Below are 18,647 nucleotides of genomic sequence, written 5' to 3'. Positions count from 1 at the left end.
AAAAATGAACAGTATTCAACAAAGTACACAAATAGTTATTTGGCCGTCAATACATCACAGAGACCTCCAGCAGGGTTCAATTTAAGCAGTGAGGGAATTTCCTAGCTGGACATTGACACATTTATACAATTTGTAAAATGATGTCCAGCCCCCTTACAGGTTAATCATGCACTGGGCTAGGGTCGCGCCAGATTCACTTTCCTAATTTACATATCTTGTGTATGCGGTTTACTTTTCAATACATTTACTAACACACTCCATTATTCTTCAATTTAACATTTACACTCTTTATATATTGATTTAATACAGACCAAACAATGTTTCGCATATTATATTCGGATAGCATTACTGTTCTTGTATACTTGTAGTTTAACATTGCTAATTCAAGTAATCCCCTGCTACCGAGGTCAACAAAGGACAAGGTCTACATGACCCTAACATGTAGCCTGAGGGCAGGTTGGACAATAACTCCCCTACAGAGGTTGGAGAGGTTAAGGCAAGAACAAGGACACACGAGACGGCCATTTTAGATTACAGGGTGACTTTGTATAAAACCCCAAAATGGCGGTTTCTAACCTAAAATGGAGGCTTGATTCAAGATGGCGGCTTACATCAATTTCTAAGGTCAAGACCTTGCCGCAGAGAGTTATTCGCGTACAATTTTTAAGCAACTTGGCGTAGGCCAATATACATACAAATCGTTTGTAATAAGAGGCATAATTTAATTTCCGGTTTGACATCTTCACTAAGAAGAAAACAATTAAGGAAATAAAGAAGGGAGGAGAGCGATCTCGTAAGGACTCACCAGAATCATTAGGTGAGGAATTAGCTCTCCAACGCGAAAGTGCAGAGTGAGGGTGATCCTGCCTTAACTGGGCAACATGAACCTTCCAGTTTTGAGAGTTTTTTCCAGTAGTGATCCTGTGGACACCACTATCGACCAACAAGGTGGTCTCTTGGGGACAAAATACATTGAGGGCATGATGGAATGTTTGACTGATAGAAAATCTTTCTCCTCCCATTCCAAGAGGCCCTCCTCAAAACATCATCTCATCTTTAGGGCATCGTATTATCATACATGCCGTAAAGCCCTTGCAGGACAAGGCCGCAGTGTTATGTGATGGAGGTGCGCAGGAGACACTGCCCATCGATACGTAATACGTTGCACTTACGTCTTGTCCTGCAAAGCCCTCGCAGGACAAGGCTGCAGTGTTGTGCAACACAGGTACACAGAAGACGCTGCCTGTCGATCCAAATCTTTGAGAACCGAGGATCAGACCCTCTGCGGCAAAGCCCTCGCAGACAAGGCGGCAGTGTTGTGCGGCGCAGGTGCGCAGGAGACGAAGGGGTAGCAGCGCAGAGTGCAGGCGCATAAAGCAGCCATCAACCATCAGCGATCAAAAGGTAAGAAAGGTGTGGGATGGGGGAGCAGCCACTACTGCTCTCTACTAAACTTCCTGTCTTTTGCGCGTACAACCATCTGACATAACATACTTTATCTCTGCTCAATAGGCTCTCCCCTCCAGCGGTTAGCATTACTTTGTGTTTTGTGTCCCTTCTCTAGGTCCCCTCAATTGCAGTGACTATTGTACTGTGATATGTGTCCCTTTAGGCTCTCTCCCATTCTCAACCCCCCCCTTCCCTTAACTATGGTTACTGTTGTACTGTGATCTGTGTACCATCTGGCTCCCTGCTTCTCTCTAGGTCCCCCTCAACTCTAGTTACTGTTATTCTGTAAACTGTGTCCAATTAGGCTCTCTACCCCTCCCTTAGGTCTCATCCACTGTGATTACTGTTGTACTGTGAACTGTCCCCACTAGGCTCTCTCCCACTCGCTAGGTCCCCATCCCGCTGGGGTCACCGTTTGTACTGTTGAGTGTACCTGTCTGTCCCTTCTGTGTGTTCCCCACTGTTTGACCCCTCCATCTTCGCATCCTGAGCTATGCAGCGCTGGGCTGTGTATCTCCCCTCTCTCTTTCGCTCCCTCCTCCTCCTACTTACTCCTTGCAACCTCTATGGTGCTTTCCGTCTCTCTTATCTTCTCTAAATGCTACTCTATCTCTTATCCTATCCCTCTCACTAAATCGGGAAGGAAGAGTTTCAAGAGGAACATCCTGACTCCAACCCAGGCCTCCCTATCGCTGAGACCTACATCAATGCTTCTTCCAGATGTACTCTTACCGTCATTGTTTTTGTCGTTCCCGCTCCAGACCCATGGACCCCTCAAATGGTCTCTGTTCTCTCTCCTTTTTCCTCCTCTCCCATTAATGGTGACACTCAGTGGGAGGTCCAATAGGCCACTCTAATAATAATAATAATAATAATTTGGCACTTATATAGCACTACGAACCCTCAGGTATCTGAGCGCTGCTGCCACGGTGTGTGGTGCTCATTTATCGACCTCGGAAGGATGAAAGGCTGAGTTTGGCCCTGCCGGGATTCAAACCTGCGTTAGCAGGCTCTGCAGGGATGTCAAAGCGAGCGCTCTACTCGCTGTGCCACTTGACCGGCTACTCTAGCCTGATAATAACATTAATCATTTTACTTTACCTTTGTTGCCACTAACAAATGCCTTGTGGCAGTAAGAACATGTATCCAGACTAACTGCACCAAAGTATGCCAGGCTAGCCACGTCATAACACATGTTTGCTTTACTCCTGATGTCCAGTATAAAATGCCATGCCACAGTCATCGGATATGTCCATACTGCCTGTCTATACCTCCAAAATGGAGGTTTGCTCCACGGTCACAGGCAAGCGCACACATTCATACATCATTTAGGCACATTCACCTTTGCACCAACACATAATTCATACACTATTTCACCAGTGTACACATACCTCATTCATGCACTCTTTCAGCTGTGCATCCATATAACATACACTCTTTCATTCACATGTGCACCCAAACAACATACACTCATTTACACACAGCCATGGATGGATGCACACATGCGCATGTGTCTATTTTTTCTTTCACTCTGAAATCTTTGCACTGGATCATCCACAAGGCTTTCTGGGGCCTGAGACTACTCCTACCTCCAACTCTCTCTTCCTAAACATCTCCCTTCTCGAGCTTTCCGCTCATCCACTTCCAACTCTCTGAAGGTCAGATGCTTTTCCAAGCAGAGAGTTCGGGGCAGATCTCTGTCTTCGGCTGGGCACTCCCTCCGGAACAGCCTCCCTGCCTCTCTCTCAAACCTGAGCAGAACCACCTCTGGTTCCGGAAGCAACTTAAGACCTTCCTTTTCACTTCCGCTTTCTCTCTTCCTCTCCCCTGCTGATGTCCTGACTGCTTCAAGCACTGGTCACCTGGCTAACCTCTGAACTCAGGCCCAGGCTCCTGCATGTTCAGTTACCCTTGCACTGCCTCCGGGCTCCCCCAGCACCTATGTTCTGTATATGCAACCCTACAGGCCCTTCTCTCTGCACTTATGAGACCCCCGCTGGCTGCACTTATTAAGTTACCTACACTTCCCACCCCCCCGACACTTCTCCCCTCCCACTTCCCTGCACTTGCGTGATCTGAATGACACAAGGCCTAGTAAGATTGTTGTTTTTCTCCTCCCTCTGTTTCCCCATCCTTGTCTTGTTGCACCTAGAAACACTTGTGTACAGGCGCATTATAAATGCCATATCATATCATACCTGTAGTGCCGGTGCAGGATCTGCTCTGCCACTGGCTCCCACAATGGCTCTCTGGCTCCCACGGTGCACCAACAGGAACCAAGGAGAGCTAGTTCCTGCAAATGTGCGATGGATCCAGACCTGCCTGGTGCTTCTTCCTTTAGCAAAGGTTATCTCCCTTGAGCCACCTCCCCATATCTGTGTGTGAATTCTAGAGGCTGTGCATGGATAACGAAAGATAGAAGTACTAGCTAACTCTTCAATAACACAGCTTTATCACCCACGATTTCATAACTAGATTTTTGCATTCAACTAACATCCAACATGACGAAATGCTAAATGCATTTTTAGACAATTTGGTGCTTAATTTAGAATTGGTGATTTAGATGGGTCCTGGAAATTGGACAAAATATACCTGCATTTTTAAATATTATTTAGCAATTCTTAGAAACTGCTTTACAGGTATAACGCATCCAAAAGGGGTTGCTTTCGGGACATACATATGAATACATGTCACATTTGGGGCTGATTTATGCAGTGGCTTTTGCATATCCTTATGGGAAAATATGTAATCATCCCCAAACTCTGCACATTCCTTCTTTGATGGCTTAACTGTTGTCTGGAATATTTGGTGCAGATTGCTCAAAAGTGACCAAGGTTATCAGCTGCCACAATCTTCCATTTATAAAAGATTGCCGATTGAACCGGAACTGGTATTATTGTAATGTATCTAAGCCCTTTGCGTCCTCCTCAAGATTTGATGAACTCCAGTTTGGAGGGTTAGTTGTTTTTACTGTGCGCATTTTGTCCAAATAAAAATTAATTTGTTTGTGTTTCTTTCATTTTGCTGGCAGTGATTTTGATTTTCTTGGGCGAACAAACGTATATTAAAATCATGCCAACAATATAGCAGACAATAGATTTAATTTTAACTCACTCTTTTCTGGTTTGTATTCAGAGTGCTCCTGTCTCGAGGAAGTACCACATCCCATGGTTCCCAACAACGTTCCTGTGTGGTGAAAATGTTCAACAATTAGGTTAGTTTGCACTGACTGAAATACAACAATGAAAGCATGCATTGCCAATTTCCACACATGTGCTCCTGTAATCATCCATCTTTTTGTATTGTTTTCATTAGTACATATATACATACTCAAACTGAACACTGTAGTTTCATAGTAGGCCTTGGTGAGTCAATTCAGGAAACCCCAAACCACCAATTTTTCTACATTCTTGATCATTTGCAAAATTTCAAAAGTTCAGAAAAAAGCGGCCGTCTGATGAAGCAGGTCTGAGAATTCTAGTAACAGCAAGTGGCATGGTTATGACGATTATGCAAATTAACAAGTGGGGTCCTGGGAGTCCCTCTGCCATAAATTAGTCCTGGTTACGAGAGACTTACCCAGAGTCTTTAGCTCACTATCTTTCACAGAGAAGAAATATCCCAAACAGATCAGTCTTTGTCCTGCCCTGGGGCAGTCCAGCACCGAAATGCTAGGCAATTCTCCTCTGAACAAGAGTACCAACAGCATCCCCAAACACGTGTTTCGGTCTGGTTGGACCTCATCAGTAGGGAGGAGCTGTGCCTCTCTAAGAATAGTGAGGAAGGGGTCCACGTCTGGATTCCCCTAGTAATTTAGGGTGAGACCCAAAGTTACTTAAATATGCAAATTAACAATGGGGTTCCTGGGAGTCCCTCTGCCAGACATTAGTCCTGGTTACGAGAGACTTACCCAGATTTTTCAGCTTGCGTATATTCATAAGAAGCATAGTGGGCGGGTGGCTGGCCAGACTGCCAGCAATTTTGAGTGGCAATTGAGCATCGCCTGCGCATAGCCCTGCTCACCCTGATCCCCCACACACACTAATGCTCATGGCTGATTATGCAACCAAACCATGGTACTCTCGCCATCTGGGAAGCAGATCTGAACTATCATACTTTGCAACACAGATCTTCAAAAAGTGAAGTACCTCGTGTGTGACCAGCCCAGTAGCTAGTGTCCCACTGCCCTGAGATACTGTTTCGCTTGCCAGGGTTGCCAAGTTAGGAGTGAGAAGGGACCTAGCCCAAATGTCCAATTCCACACCAGCAACAGTGGAGGACAGAGCTTAGTTATACACATAGGTAGAAACTTGAAAAAGGACTTACTGTCTGAAATGCATCAGATCAACACACAATGAAAGCCTGTTTTTCTTTTATACAAATTACATTGCTGGAATACTTTACTGTTGAAGTACAGAAGCACAAGTTTATGGATGAATGATAATAATTGATACAAATATGCTATAAGGCTAAGCCATAGAAGGTTCGCCAGTTTCTGACAGATCTCTTGTTAGAATCTACTTTGTCAGTCAGTCAATATGTTTATTCGGATAAATTATCCATCAAACACAATACAAACACCCTACATCAAAAGATAAAAAAAACAAAATACACAATTCATCACAATTATAGAACCACAATTTCCAAACTTCAATTTCAACCCATTCGGATCAAGACAATATAAATACAATTTAGATAAGTCACGGTTTTGCCAGAATACCCTTTCTTTTATACATGGCTCTTTTCAAAAAGGACAGAAAGGCCCAAGCCGTCAAAACAGAATCTGCGACCAAGAGCAATAGTATAGCCGGCCTGTGGGAGTGAATGTTCGATGACCTGAGGACCGCTAAAATTATAGACCTTCTAATGTCACTATACACTGGACAAAACAGAATGAGGTGCTTCAAATGCTCTCGGTTCCCCCCACAGGCCAGACAGCTTAAAGTATCAGGGTACCTTACCCAATTTGCAGTATTTCCCCTCAGCTGTAGACAGTCAAATCTGGGTCGCGTAATCAGCCAACGCTCACCACTTTTTGGATTCAGTAGGAGCTATGGCTGATTCTCGTTCGCCCTGCTAATAACGGCATGATTTCTGTCCCGATTAAGGGGAAATTATGTTGAGTCCCTTTTCTCCTTCATTGCCAGATTCAAAAGAAGCTTATAGGAGACCAATTGCTCAGATGTCAGCGGACTGGCTGGAGAAGAAAGAGCCTGAATGTTGCATCTGGACAGGGACGCAGCAATGAATGCTAACCAGGGGATTATAGCCCAGTTTGCCCTATCCATGATGGTTCTAATGATAAAATGACAAAGTAGCACGCTCATTATCCCATAGGCGGAGCCAGAAAATAGTCGGGCTATTTGGTCTTCCAAAAAATCCATACCCAGTTCCCTGTGGACTGAAATCGTGGCTGCAGATCGAAGTAATCCCAATAAACATCTGAACAAACTTATTTTCCTTTCCCTGTAGCTCTGGGGCTTTCATATAGCCCCGCACTGGTGCTCCATATAATGTTGCAGCCTTGGTATGCATAGAGTAGACTTTTAGAGCCATGTCCAGGGGTTGTGCCTGACAGCGAGACAGGAAACAGGAAATGCCACCTATATATTGTGTTAACTTCATGGATTGTTTATTAACATGAGCTCTGCCAGTGGCTGATTCTGAAAATCTAAGACCCAAATAGTCGAATTCTTTCACTTTAGGGATAATATCCCCATTAAATGCCCAAGGGTGCATTTTCACAGGTCTCTTCCTACCCCCGCACCCGATTACCGCAGACTTTAAGGTGTTGACTTTAGCCCCAAGTTGCTCATAAAATCCACATAAGCATTTATCAAAGTGTGAAGGGCCCTTGGGGCCGTGGGTAACAGCACCGTGTCATCAGCGTAAACCAGGACCGGAAAAGCCCTACCCCCCAAACTCGGGTAGACTGTCCCTGTATCCACCAGGGCGTCCGGGAGGCCATTGATGTATAGTGTGAAAAAGAATTGGGGCCAAGACGCACCCCAGGCGAACCCCACACCCCACGTGGAAGCATGCAGTATAGTGACCCCCTGATCCGCTGCGCACACACGCCAAGTTCTCCCTGTGCAGTTCATGCAGCGCACTTACAATATTTGTCTGGCACCCCATGGACCCGAGCACGTCCTAAAGTTTTGATCTGTCCACCTTATCGAATGCCGTGCTCCGGTCCATGAATGCAAGGTACACAGCCTCCCCGCCTAGAGAAGAGGGCCTACCCATGGGCAAAAACCAAATTGAATGTCTGTGAGGAATGCACTCTCCGTTAACCATGATTCTATGTACCGCAGGAGCACCCACCAAAATATTTTAAACAAGGTATCTAGTAGAGAAATCGGTCTAAATGTCATTGGATTCACAATATATCACCCTTTTTTGAAAATTGGGAAAATAATGTCAGACTTCCAACAGGGCGGAAAGTAGCCAGAAACCAGATAAGCATTAAAGCTTCCACATGGGTGCTCCTTGATCGTTCCATGTGTTTGTAGACCGGGCTCCATTGAAAAAATGCCCAGAATGCTTTCGAGTTCCTTGACCTTGAAGCCTCCAAAAAAATCTTCCCAGGTTTTTACTTCAAGCTCTATTTTCAACTTCTTGAGCTCCACCCGGTAATCAGCTCTAGCCTGGATGATCTCCCCCCGAGTGCTACCATGTGATTTCAGTACCATTAAGAGTAACGTTTTAGCCCGGGTACAATTGTCTTCAAATCACCCTCTCTTCCTAGTGTTTGTTTTCTGTGAGTGCTGCACCACAAAGCCCTTTGTGAGTGCCCCCAGCACATTAATAAAGTGTTCCACAATCTGCTCTGGGTTAGCTGCACAGTCTAGGATGCCCTGGATGTCGGGAGTTCCCTCTGCCAAGATGTTTCTCAGAATTCCGGATTCTTTCCCAGTTGATCGTCCTCGTGGACACATCTTCCACATTTACCATACATGTGGGTCTAAGGGACGGGGCTACCATTCCTACTACTCCCCTACGTTTCAAGCCAATACGGTTGTGGTCACTACTCGGATCAAGCACCATGTCAAAAGCCACTATCCTGTTCCACAGTTCCACGGAAACACGAAAGTAGTCTATAGTAGAGGAGCCCAAATGGTTATTAAAGATCTGATTGCCCAGAATATCAGGCGCTATGCAACCATTTACAGATCGCATCCCCCATTCAATGAGTCAGAGACAGAATTGCAAGTCCTTTGCGCACACCCGGGCATCCTTCATTAGAGGTATAGGGATGTGTAGAGATGTGTTCTTTTTTTGGGATGTTCAAAGCTGCTCTTAGTGCATTATTCTGTATGATTTGGAGTTTTTTGATGTTGCTTGTACAAGATCCAGTGAATAGGGCGTTACAATTGTCTAGTCTGGACAGTTTTAGGGCTCTCGCTAGTGTGATGCAATTGTCAGGTGTTAAGAATGGTCGACAGGCGTTGATGAATTTAGTTGTATAGGCTGCTGCCAAGGCGGTTGCGTTGACTTGTCTGGTTAGGGAGAGCGAGGAGTCGAGAGAGACCCCTAAAGTTTTCACTTCCTTCAGGACGGTAATGGGGTTCCCATCTATGGTAAAGGATTTGTAATTGCAATCCAATTTGTTTAATCAGGATTGGGTCCCTAGTACTAGGAGCACTGTTTTAGCGACATTTAGGCAAAGTTCATGTTGCGCCATGCAGGCTTGGTTGATTTGTTACATTTTATTGAGGGCATTGGTATCCTTATTGTATTTGCCAGTGATAGGCACGAGGATCTGCGTGTAGTCTGCATTGTTGACATAAGAGATGCCTTGTTCATCCAGGAGGTCGAATAGGGGCTTAGTGAAAATGTTATAAAGTGTTGACGAAACGCATGAGCCTTGGGGCACGCCGCAGAGGACTGGGGCTGGCGTGGCAGCCGCTAGGTTGGAGAAGACCCTCATTGTGGGATTGGATAGAAAGGATTCGATCCGGTTTTGTTTTGGAGGAGATTTACTAAGTCGAAAGCCTTGGAGAGGTCGAGTGGAAGTGGGATGTCTACATTCCTGTTGTCTATGATCTCATCCATTTGGATTTTCAGATCGAGGAGTGCTGATTTCGTGCCATGTCCTGGGCGGAAGCCAGATTGGCGTAGGCAGAGGATATTTATTGACTCCAAGTGTTCTTGTGTTTGCAAGTATTCTGCTTTGTCTAGAATTTTGAGAAGGAAAGGGACGGTAGTGATGGGACGGTAGTTGGTAGGAGTGGGAGAACCAAGGCATCTTTCAGGTTATTCGGAAAGATACCTTGTGTGAAGGAGTTGTTGATGAGCAAAGTGATGAATGGTGCGAGTTTTGCCATGCAGTCTTTGATAAAAGGGGCCAGGCAGATGTCGCCTTGGCATCTCAAAGGTTTGAGGCCTTTGATAATTTTCGTGACTTCTTGTATCGTAACTGGTCTGAATTCGAATAATTTGTTGGGTTGGGCGGTGTGTCAGTGTCAGCTAGTTTATCTGGTAGGGATAGTTTGGGTTTTTTTGGCAGCGATTTTGTTTTGTAGTATGGTGGCTTTGTCAAGGAGTGCCTTTTGGATATTGGTACACCAAGTGGAATCCTTGAGGCAGCTTTCTGGGGGAGTGACAGGGGATTTGAGTTCCCGCAGGATGGAAAACAGTTCTTTTGTGCCGGTTTTGGCCTTGGCTATGCGCTGGTTATAAGTATGGCTCTCTGTCTGGATTATGGCCTGTTTGCACGTTTTTGCTGCTCTGAGGAACTGGTCTTTATTCGCTTTTGAGTGCATGGTTTACCAGGTGGGCTCTGCAGTTAACTGGTGGACCGCAGAGTTTTTTTTTTTTACAACTTTATTTAAATCTGGTTGCAGCAGGTTACATTAAAGGCTTTAATGCAGTGGTAATATTATCACTTATCCCCATATTTTCCCCTCCTCCCACTCGCCGTCTTCCTCAGCGCGGATTCTTGTTCCCCGTCTTCCCGGCTTGCTTTCCCGGTCGGCACTTCTGTCTGTAACTAAGTTCGTAGGGTGAGTTTCACCTGCCATGGCTGGAAGGTCTGGGCCAGGAAGGATTTATGATATTCCAGGACCGGCTCCCAGCAGTCTGGGAAGCAATGAAGTGTCCCTTCTTTGGCGGCATTGACCTTTTCGGCAACTAAGATGTACCAGATCTTAACCCACCACAGGGAGGGAAGAGGGCATTCCTTAGATTTCCATCTGCGGGCGAGCAAGATCTTAGCCGCTAGCTGGGTGATCAGTTTTGGCTTGAGCCCGATCTTCGGTAGCAGTCTGGATGTGGGGTGCCCAGGAGGACCACTTCTGGCGATAGCAGGAGTTTGCAGTGGGTGATTGCTTCAATTGTTTGGAGAACCTGCTCCCAGTAGGATGGTGCTAGCGGGCATTCCCACCACATGTGGAAGTAGGTTCCTCAGGCTCTGCATTGCCTCCAGCAGTTTGTCTAGTGAGTTGTGAGTTGTTAAAGTGGTGTAGTCACTGCGGGGGGTAGTACCATCGCTACAGCAGTTTGAGTGCCCCTTCTATATTTGTGATGCATCTGGAGGCGAAGTTATTTCTGGTCCAGATGTCGATCCATGTCTGGTCCTCGATGTCAAGTCCTAGGTCCGCTTCCCATTTAGTCATATATGTGGGTCTGGTGATTTAGCATGTCTTCTTGTAGCAGCCCGTAGAGTTTGGTGATGTGGCCTCTCCTGTGGCCTTCCGCTAATGCAAGCTTTAAGGGGAGTAGTTCTCTAGTGGCTCCCTGTTTGGTTGATGGCTGGGAGATACAGTGGCGCAGTTGTGTGTAGGCAAACCTGTCTATTTCCACTAAGTTAAAGCGGGCTTTACACTCCATGAAGTCTAGGGGGGCTCTGTTTGTATACAGTTGGGACACAGTTAGTAGGCCTCCATGGGACCAGTTGTGGAAGTTCACTACCTGTAGTGCTGGGTTACCGAGGACCGGGGAGAGGGGGCTCAGCCCCTTGGGGATCTTTTTCATTCGTCTCGCGTTCTCCCAGGTTTTTATGGTGGCCTTGGTCGATGAAAAGATTGTTAGCCATTGTCTGCATGTTGCTGCTGATGTGTGGAAAAGGTCGCTGAGTGGGATCGGCATAGAGCTTGTTCAGTGTTAGCCCATTTCGGGGGATCTATCGAGTCAAACCACGTCAGGGTATTCGTCAGCTGGGGCGCAGTACAGTAGTTGCGGAGGTCGGAACTCCCATTCCGCCCCATCTCGCCGCTCCCGTCATCACCTTCAGGGGGATTCGTGCTTTGCCCCTTTTCCATATAAATCGGGAGATTTGCTTTGGCAGCAGGAGGAGTGGTCGCAGGGGAAGTTCAACCGGTAGCATGGAGCAGTGGTACATGAATCTCGGTAGAAGGTTCATTTTGCATGCCATCACTATCCCCAATACTGAAATCTCCTAAGTCTCCCATCTCCTGAGATCAGCCTTCAGCTCGCTAAATAAGAGTGGGAAGTTTCCCGAGTACCGTTTTTGGGCTCGGCTGCGATGTGGACCCCTAGGTATTGGGTCGTCGTCGTGCTCCATTTCAGAGGGCAGATGCGGCGGAGCAGGTGCAGCGTCTCCTCCGTCAGCTGCACACCTAACGCTTCTGATTTGGAGTAGTTAACAGAGAAGCCTGCTGCTCGTTCAAAGGCCTCCAGCACTATCAATGCCACTGGGAGTGAGCTCCGGCATTTGGTGAGTGATAGCATCACGTCATAGGCGTAGAGGGACGCTTTATATTGCTCCACTTTGGACCGCAGAATTCTAAGGTATGGCCGTGTACCAAGAGTTTAGGTGAGCTTTAGGTATTGGTTTGCGAGTGCTTAGTGGGGCAACTTTGTCTACAGCTAGAAGGAGAGTATGAATGTATAGCTCTACCATAAGGTTAAGGTTGCAGTCTGAGTGTTCATAGTCAGTGATAGGGACGTATTATCTGGAGTGACGTTGAGTGTGTTTCTAGATTGTGAGGCAGGAGTCAATTGTGGTAGGACTTTGGGTGTGGTGTATTTTGGTATAGTGAAAGTGATGATGTTGTGATCAGACCAGGGGCAGGGGAGGTTGGAAATGATGCTGGCATTGCCGTTCATATCTGCCAACCAGTCTAGTGTGCAGCCTTTGTTATGTGTAGGCTGGGTGATGCGTTGTGTGAATCCTAGCAATTCAATCGTGTTGGTTATGGCCATGGCATTGGCATCTGTGGGGTAGTTGAGGACAAGATTGAAGTCTCCCAAAATAATAATTCTGGAGGAGGGTTTGGCATTGTTAGCAAGTAGGAGGGCAATGTCCTCGTCCATGTATAGTACTGGACCATGTGTTCTGTATATGATGTGGAAGGTTAGTGAGGCAGTATCAGGGAGTTTTATTGATAGCAACTCTCCTGAGTGGAAAGTTAGGTTAGGCAATTCTCTTATGGTCATATGCGTTTTGGCGATAAGTGCTACACCGCCTCCTTTGGCTAGAGGTCTGTCTTTTCTGAAGATGGTGTAGCTCTCAGGGATAGCTAGTGAGAGGGCCGGGCCGACATCTGCGTGCAGCCACGTTTCCGTGATGGTTAGTAGGTCAAGTTGGTTGGACGTGATGAGATCTGAGATGTTGAGTGCGTGAGCTGAGAGCATTCTAGCATTAATTTGGCCTCCTTGGATGTTGGCTAAGTCTTAGTGATTACAGTGATGGTTGTGTGGATCTTGGGGCAGGGGGACATAGGGTTGTGAGCTAGGGCTGCCAAGTTAGGTTCAGAGACGTGCTCTGGCCTTGGAGAGTCTGTGGCATTCATACTGGGCTCACACATGGTATCAGCAGTAGGGCGAAATAGACATGACTCACACATGGTATCAGCAATAGGGTTTACTAAACATGGCTCACACATGGTATCGGCAATAGGGTTAACTAGACATGGCTCACACATGGTATCATCAATGGGGTGGCTCACACATGTATCGGCAATAGGGTTAACTAGACATGGTTACCACATGGTATCAGCAATATGGTTAACTAAACATGGCTCACACATGGTATCAACAATAGGGTTCACTAAGCATGGCTCACACATGTTATCAGCAATGGGGTTCACTAGGCATGGCTCACACATGGTATCAGCAATGGGGTTAACTAAACATGGCTCACACATGGTATCAGCAATGGGGTTCATTAAACATGGCTCACACATGGTATCAGCAATGGACTGGTCTCATACATGGTGTGAGTGTTGGCAGTGGGTGTGTGCTTATACATAGTACTTAGCACTTGAGCCTGTGAGGCGAAAGTGTCATTCTTCATCGAGACTGCGAACATGTTGCCTGAAAGGAGGAAAGGATCTGAAGAATGATATGCATGGTGTCAGGGGGTGGGAGGGTGGTGCGCTGTGCTGGATTGATCGTGCGCTCTGTAACTTATCTTGCTCGACGAGGCCGCAGGACTTCCTATAGTAGTGTGGGTACTTCACAGGGGGTCGTATGCTGGCTGTACATATAACCAAGCATAGGTTTCATTCCCTGAGCGAGCGTTGGTTCAGTGGGGCAGCTGCGATCGCATTGCGTGTGGGTTCTCTGGGCGGTAGATGAAAGGGCAGAGCATCTAGAAGAAAGCTTGAAGGCGGTCGATTGAGTTGGTCGGTTAAGAAGAACTTGGACATGCATAAACCCAGGATTAATAGCCATTTACCCAAGTGCTCGTGTACTTGCTCTGACGTGATCGCCGCCCCCTGGCCTCAGTGGACTGACAGGGCCAGAAAGGAAAAAGCCTTGGTAATGGGCCTTCAGAGGGGGCCGGCTTCACCTGCTGGCACTCCCTCATTAATATAGAAGAAAAACTTGTGGCCAATCCGTGGGCCTGCTCGCCCCAGGCAACTGTTCAAATACGTAGACGGCCATCTTAGACTGTAGTTCGCTCTCCCGGGCCGGGCTTCAGTCGCATGCAGTGCGGGCCTGTGGGGTGGGTTCTGCCATCATCTGGGTTGCCTGGTATGGAAGCACTTTGGAGCTTGCCTCCTGCGTGGCTTGCGAGGTCTGCTCTGTTCCGTTAAGGTTGATGAGGCAGGGTAGACGGGCATCTGCTGCATGGGGCACTGCCTGATTGCCCAATGTTGATGAGCATTTGTAAAATGTGGCCACCTAAATCTGAGCATGGAGAACATGACGAGAACATTCATCATCCATAAGAAGAGGAAGAAAAGAAACGGGAAAATATTAATAAATAATGCCCGTTTTTTTAATCCAAACAAGAAAAATCACAAAATTGATTGAGAAATGGCATTTATCCTATTTTGGTTTATAATACAATCTTATCTGTTGAAATGCTGGGAAAGCTGAAGGACTGAAGGACACAGTAGTTTGGCTACACATCAGTGAGAGTATCAGGCCTGTCCCACAGCATCCCAGCAGGGTAGGCTTCCGCCTACAGCAGGCAGTGTCCCAGGAACTGCGACAGCTAATGGATAATTACATAATTGAGAGGGCAACCAGTCCCACATCATGGATTTTGCCCCTGGTCGTAGTGCCAAAGAAAGGGAATAAGATAAGATTATGCATTGACATGAGAGTGGCCAACACCGCGATAGAGAGGGAGAGACATCCAGGACCCAAAATAGAGGGCATGATTGTTCTACTGAACTATGCCACAAATTTCTCCAAAAGGGACCTCAACCAGGGGCATCACTCGTTGAAGCTACACCCCAAAATGAAGATAACTATGACATTTGCCACACATGAAGGTTTGTTTTGCTATAAACGCCTCCATTTTGGGATATCGTCAGCCGTAGACATTTTTCAGGAAGCCACCAGGCAGCTGCTGATCCCAGTGAAGTCAGCATTCAACTACTCTGACGACATTCTGATATACGGAACATCCCAGGAAGAGCATGATCATGCCCTCATGGCTGTGTGTGGCTTCCTGAGTCGAGCTGGACTCACATTGAACTATGAGAAATGCAATATCACCAAAAACAGACTATGTTTCTATGGTCACATATTCAACCAGACCTGGAGAACATACGTACCATCAATGAGCTCCCGGCATCAACGCAAGTGGCTGATGTCAGGTAATTTCTGGTGGTGGCAGGGTACTATTGGAGCCTATTGCGGAAAGAACAGCCATTCCACTGGTCACAAGAATGCCAAAAGGCGTTCAACACCATCAAGAGGGAGCTAGCCAGTGCAACACATTTGGCCTATTTCAACCCAGCCTGGCACAGGGAGATTGTGGTTGATGCCAGCCCTGTAGGACTAAAGGCGATTCGCAACCAACGTGAACAGCTGGAGGCACCGGCAAGTTTTGTCATGGCCTATGACAGCAGGGGGCTATCCCACACAGAAAGTGCGTACTCGCAGGCCGAGAAAGAAAGTTTGGCTGCAGTATGGGCATGAGAATACTGCCACCACTTTGTTATAGGGAAGACATTCACGCTTGTGACAGACCACCAGGCCCTCCTGTTACTGTTCGCAAACCCGAGGACGAAGATGTCACCGAGGATAGAGAGGTGGGGAATCCGCCTCCAGGAATACGATTCTTACATCATCCATAGGCCGGGAGTAGACAACAACCCAGCCGACTACATTTCGCGACACCCGAGTCAAAAGTACCAGTCACTGAGAGAAAGAGAGGCAGAGTATCTCTGCTACGTTCTGGCGCAGACCATGCCACCAGCACTGACTATGGAAGAACTGGCACAGGCATCACATGAAGACCTGTCCATCAGCATGGCCAAGGAGCTCACTAGCACCAACAAATGGAAGGATGATAAGCGACAGTTCCGTGCCATAAGGGCACCAACAAGCAGGAAATTGACAGGATGGTGAAGGTATGGACGAGACAGCCGTTTCTGATTAAGGATTATTGCTGAGAGTATGTCGCCTGGTCATACCATCCTCCCTGCGAAGGGGCTTAGTGCTGTTGGCACATGAGGGACACCGGGGGTGGAAGCGACCAAGAAGATGGTCAGACAGATTGTATGGTTCCCGTTCATGGATGTCATGTTCGAAGAGGCGGTCAGGAAGTGTTTCCTGTATCAATGTGTGACCATGAGTGATCCGCCACTCCCACTACAAGTGACTGTGATTCCCAAAAGGGTGTGGTACAAGGTTGCAATGGACTTTTATGGACCATTAGATATGGGGGACAACTTACTAGTAATGATGGATGAGGTTTACACAGCATTTGCACAGGTGGTGGGGGGGGTAATCAACAAGGGCTTCAGTGAATGGGGCATCCCCCACACCTTGAAAACAGACAATGGACCGCCATTCAATGGCCAGGAGTTCCACAACTTTGCGAAACATCTAGGGTCCACGCACCAGAAGATAACACCACTGTGGTCTCAAGCAAATGGCATGGCAGAATGGTTCATGTCATCCATAAAGAAGACGATACAGCAAGCTGTTTTTGAAGGGATGCCAATACTACAAGCGTTGTGCCGAATGCTACAGGAGCAGGATTACCTCCTGGTGACCTGATGAGAGCTTACAATGCAAGGACAAGGCTACCCCAAGTGGAAGGAGTGAACCGGGCCCCGATAGGAGATGTAGAGATCCTGGAACAGATGTACAAGAGAGAGATGCCAAAGGGAAAGAAATGGCCAAGGAGCGAACTGACTGAGCGAGAAGGGAAAAGATGAAGGTCTTTAGTGAAGGAGATGAAGTCTTAGTGAAGCAACGGATACAGAGAAAGACAGACTCGAGATAGGAGAGCCTGCCATTGCAGGTAACAGATGTGAAGGGCACAATGCTCACCACTACCATTGGGAAGAAGGATGTGACCAGTAACGCGTTGTTTTTCAAGCGCCTCATATCGAGAGTGGGAGCGACGTGGACCAGAAACATGCCGGGGTGCAGGACGCACAGGAAGAGACAGGTGGAGAAGAAGAAGCTGTACACCATAAAGAGTCAGTACCCCCGGAAACAACAAAAGTCCCAGCAGACTCATTGAAGAAATATGAGCTGGATGTAAGGAGATATATGTGGGAGAGGTGTTGTAAGGGAATGGCACATGTCGGGGGAATGCCACATGTTGGATGTGCCCTTTAAGGGTATATCATTGAGAGAGGAAGAGGACGGGCGAGGTGAAGAAGAAGGCAGAAAGAATACAGTATGTGAACAGAGAGCACGACTCTGTGTCCTTCCTTAGTGTGAGCCTGTGCATGCCAATAGACACCAACACCACACAGGTTAGGTACTGAGCATATATTCCTAATTTGTCCCAGTTTACTTGGTATCATTTAGCACAATAAACCTGACTTCTTATTCTTGAATTTTACAGTTGGTAATGTTGTGGCATTGGTGTAGAGTTCAGTAACATGTTGGATCCATACCTCTTCTGAAATAGGATTTGCTTGAGCCTCTTCCTGCCTAACTTCCATAGCATTCACTATTCCCCAAAAATCAACCTCCTTCTTTTCCACAATGATAGCCAGCATCCTGTCTCCATCTTGCTTCAATATCTGATGTCTATGAGCTTTCAACCAGTTTTGTAGGGCCTGTTTTTCTTTCTTAATCACACTCCTCATTGTGGGAACACAAAAACTCTTCTTAATTTCTTGGATGTTCTTCCTACTTTCTCTTTTCCTGTTGTGTACTTATTTATTGATTTCATTTGTATAGCGCCCGGAGGTATCACAGCACTTCTATCACAAACCCATGTCTATGTCGTCCTCCTTTCATCGATTCCACAAAACGGCGAGTTAATGAAGCAATCGTTTTTTAAAATGAAGTATGTATATTATTTACAGAATAAATGCTTATCTTTTGTTCCAGTGTGGTGTTTATAAAAGTATGCTGTATTTTCTCATAAAAAACAGCGATATTCTTTTCACTCTATTTAAGTCTATAGTTAACCACTAATGGTCCCAAACTACACTAATGGTCCCAAACGACAAACAGACCTAACATTCTGATGATCTTTAAACTTCATTATGAGCATATTGTTTATTTTTTTTGTTTAATTAATGTATTTATTTATTAAGCGCTCAACGTCCAAAGGCAACTAGGCGCTAGTGCAAACTTAGAGGATTGTTATAGGTTTGAGGAGCATAGCATCATTGTTACGTAGTTACACATTTACACATTACACAGTAATATTAACAGCATATTTAAACATTACAGAATATACATTTATATACACAGGTAAAGCCGTCATTGATCCAGATCTAAGAGGCTGCTGGGGTGGATCTGGCCTGAAAGGCAGGGTTTTCAGAGGAGGTGTCGTTTCTAAGGTGGGTAGGGAGGGC

At 46.5% G+C, this 18,647-nt stretch overlaps 1 protein-coding gene across 8 annotated transcripts in view; it reads right to left on the bottom strand.

Moving 5' to 3' along the window:
- Nucleotides 1-18,647, bottom strand: part of PPEF2 (protein phosphatase with EF-hand domain 2) — a 703,213-nt gene that overhangs the window by 653,616 nt on the left and 30,950 nt on the right. For 7 of the 8 annotated variants that reach the window (XM_069626300.1, XM_069626309.1, XM_069626302.1 and 4 more), the window contains one exon: nt 4,564-4,635. In XM_069626300.1, coding sequence (XP_069482401.1) covers nt 4,564-4,618 — 55 coding nt within the window. In that variant the 5' untranslated portion in view covers nt 4,619-4,635. Of the gene's footprint in view, nt 1-4,563; nt 4,636-18,647 lie in introns of those variants that run through there. The other variant, XM_069626306.1, reaches the window with a different exon arrangement.

The sequence above is a fragment of the Ambystoma mexicanum genome, chromosome 6p, assembly GCF_040938575.1.
Source record: "Ambystoma mexicanum isolate Mex_15411 chromosome 6p, UKY_AmexF1_1, whole genome shotgun sequence".
Taxonomy (NCBI): domain Eukaryota; kingdom Metazoa; phylum Chordata; class Amphibia; order Caudata; family Ambystomatidae; genus Ambystoma; species Ambystoma mexicanum.
The sequence above is the reverse complement of the archived record's forward strand: the minus strand, read 5'-3'. Positions and strand labels throughout refer to the sequence as shown.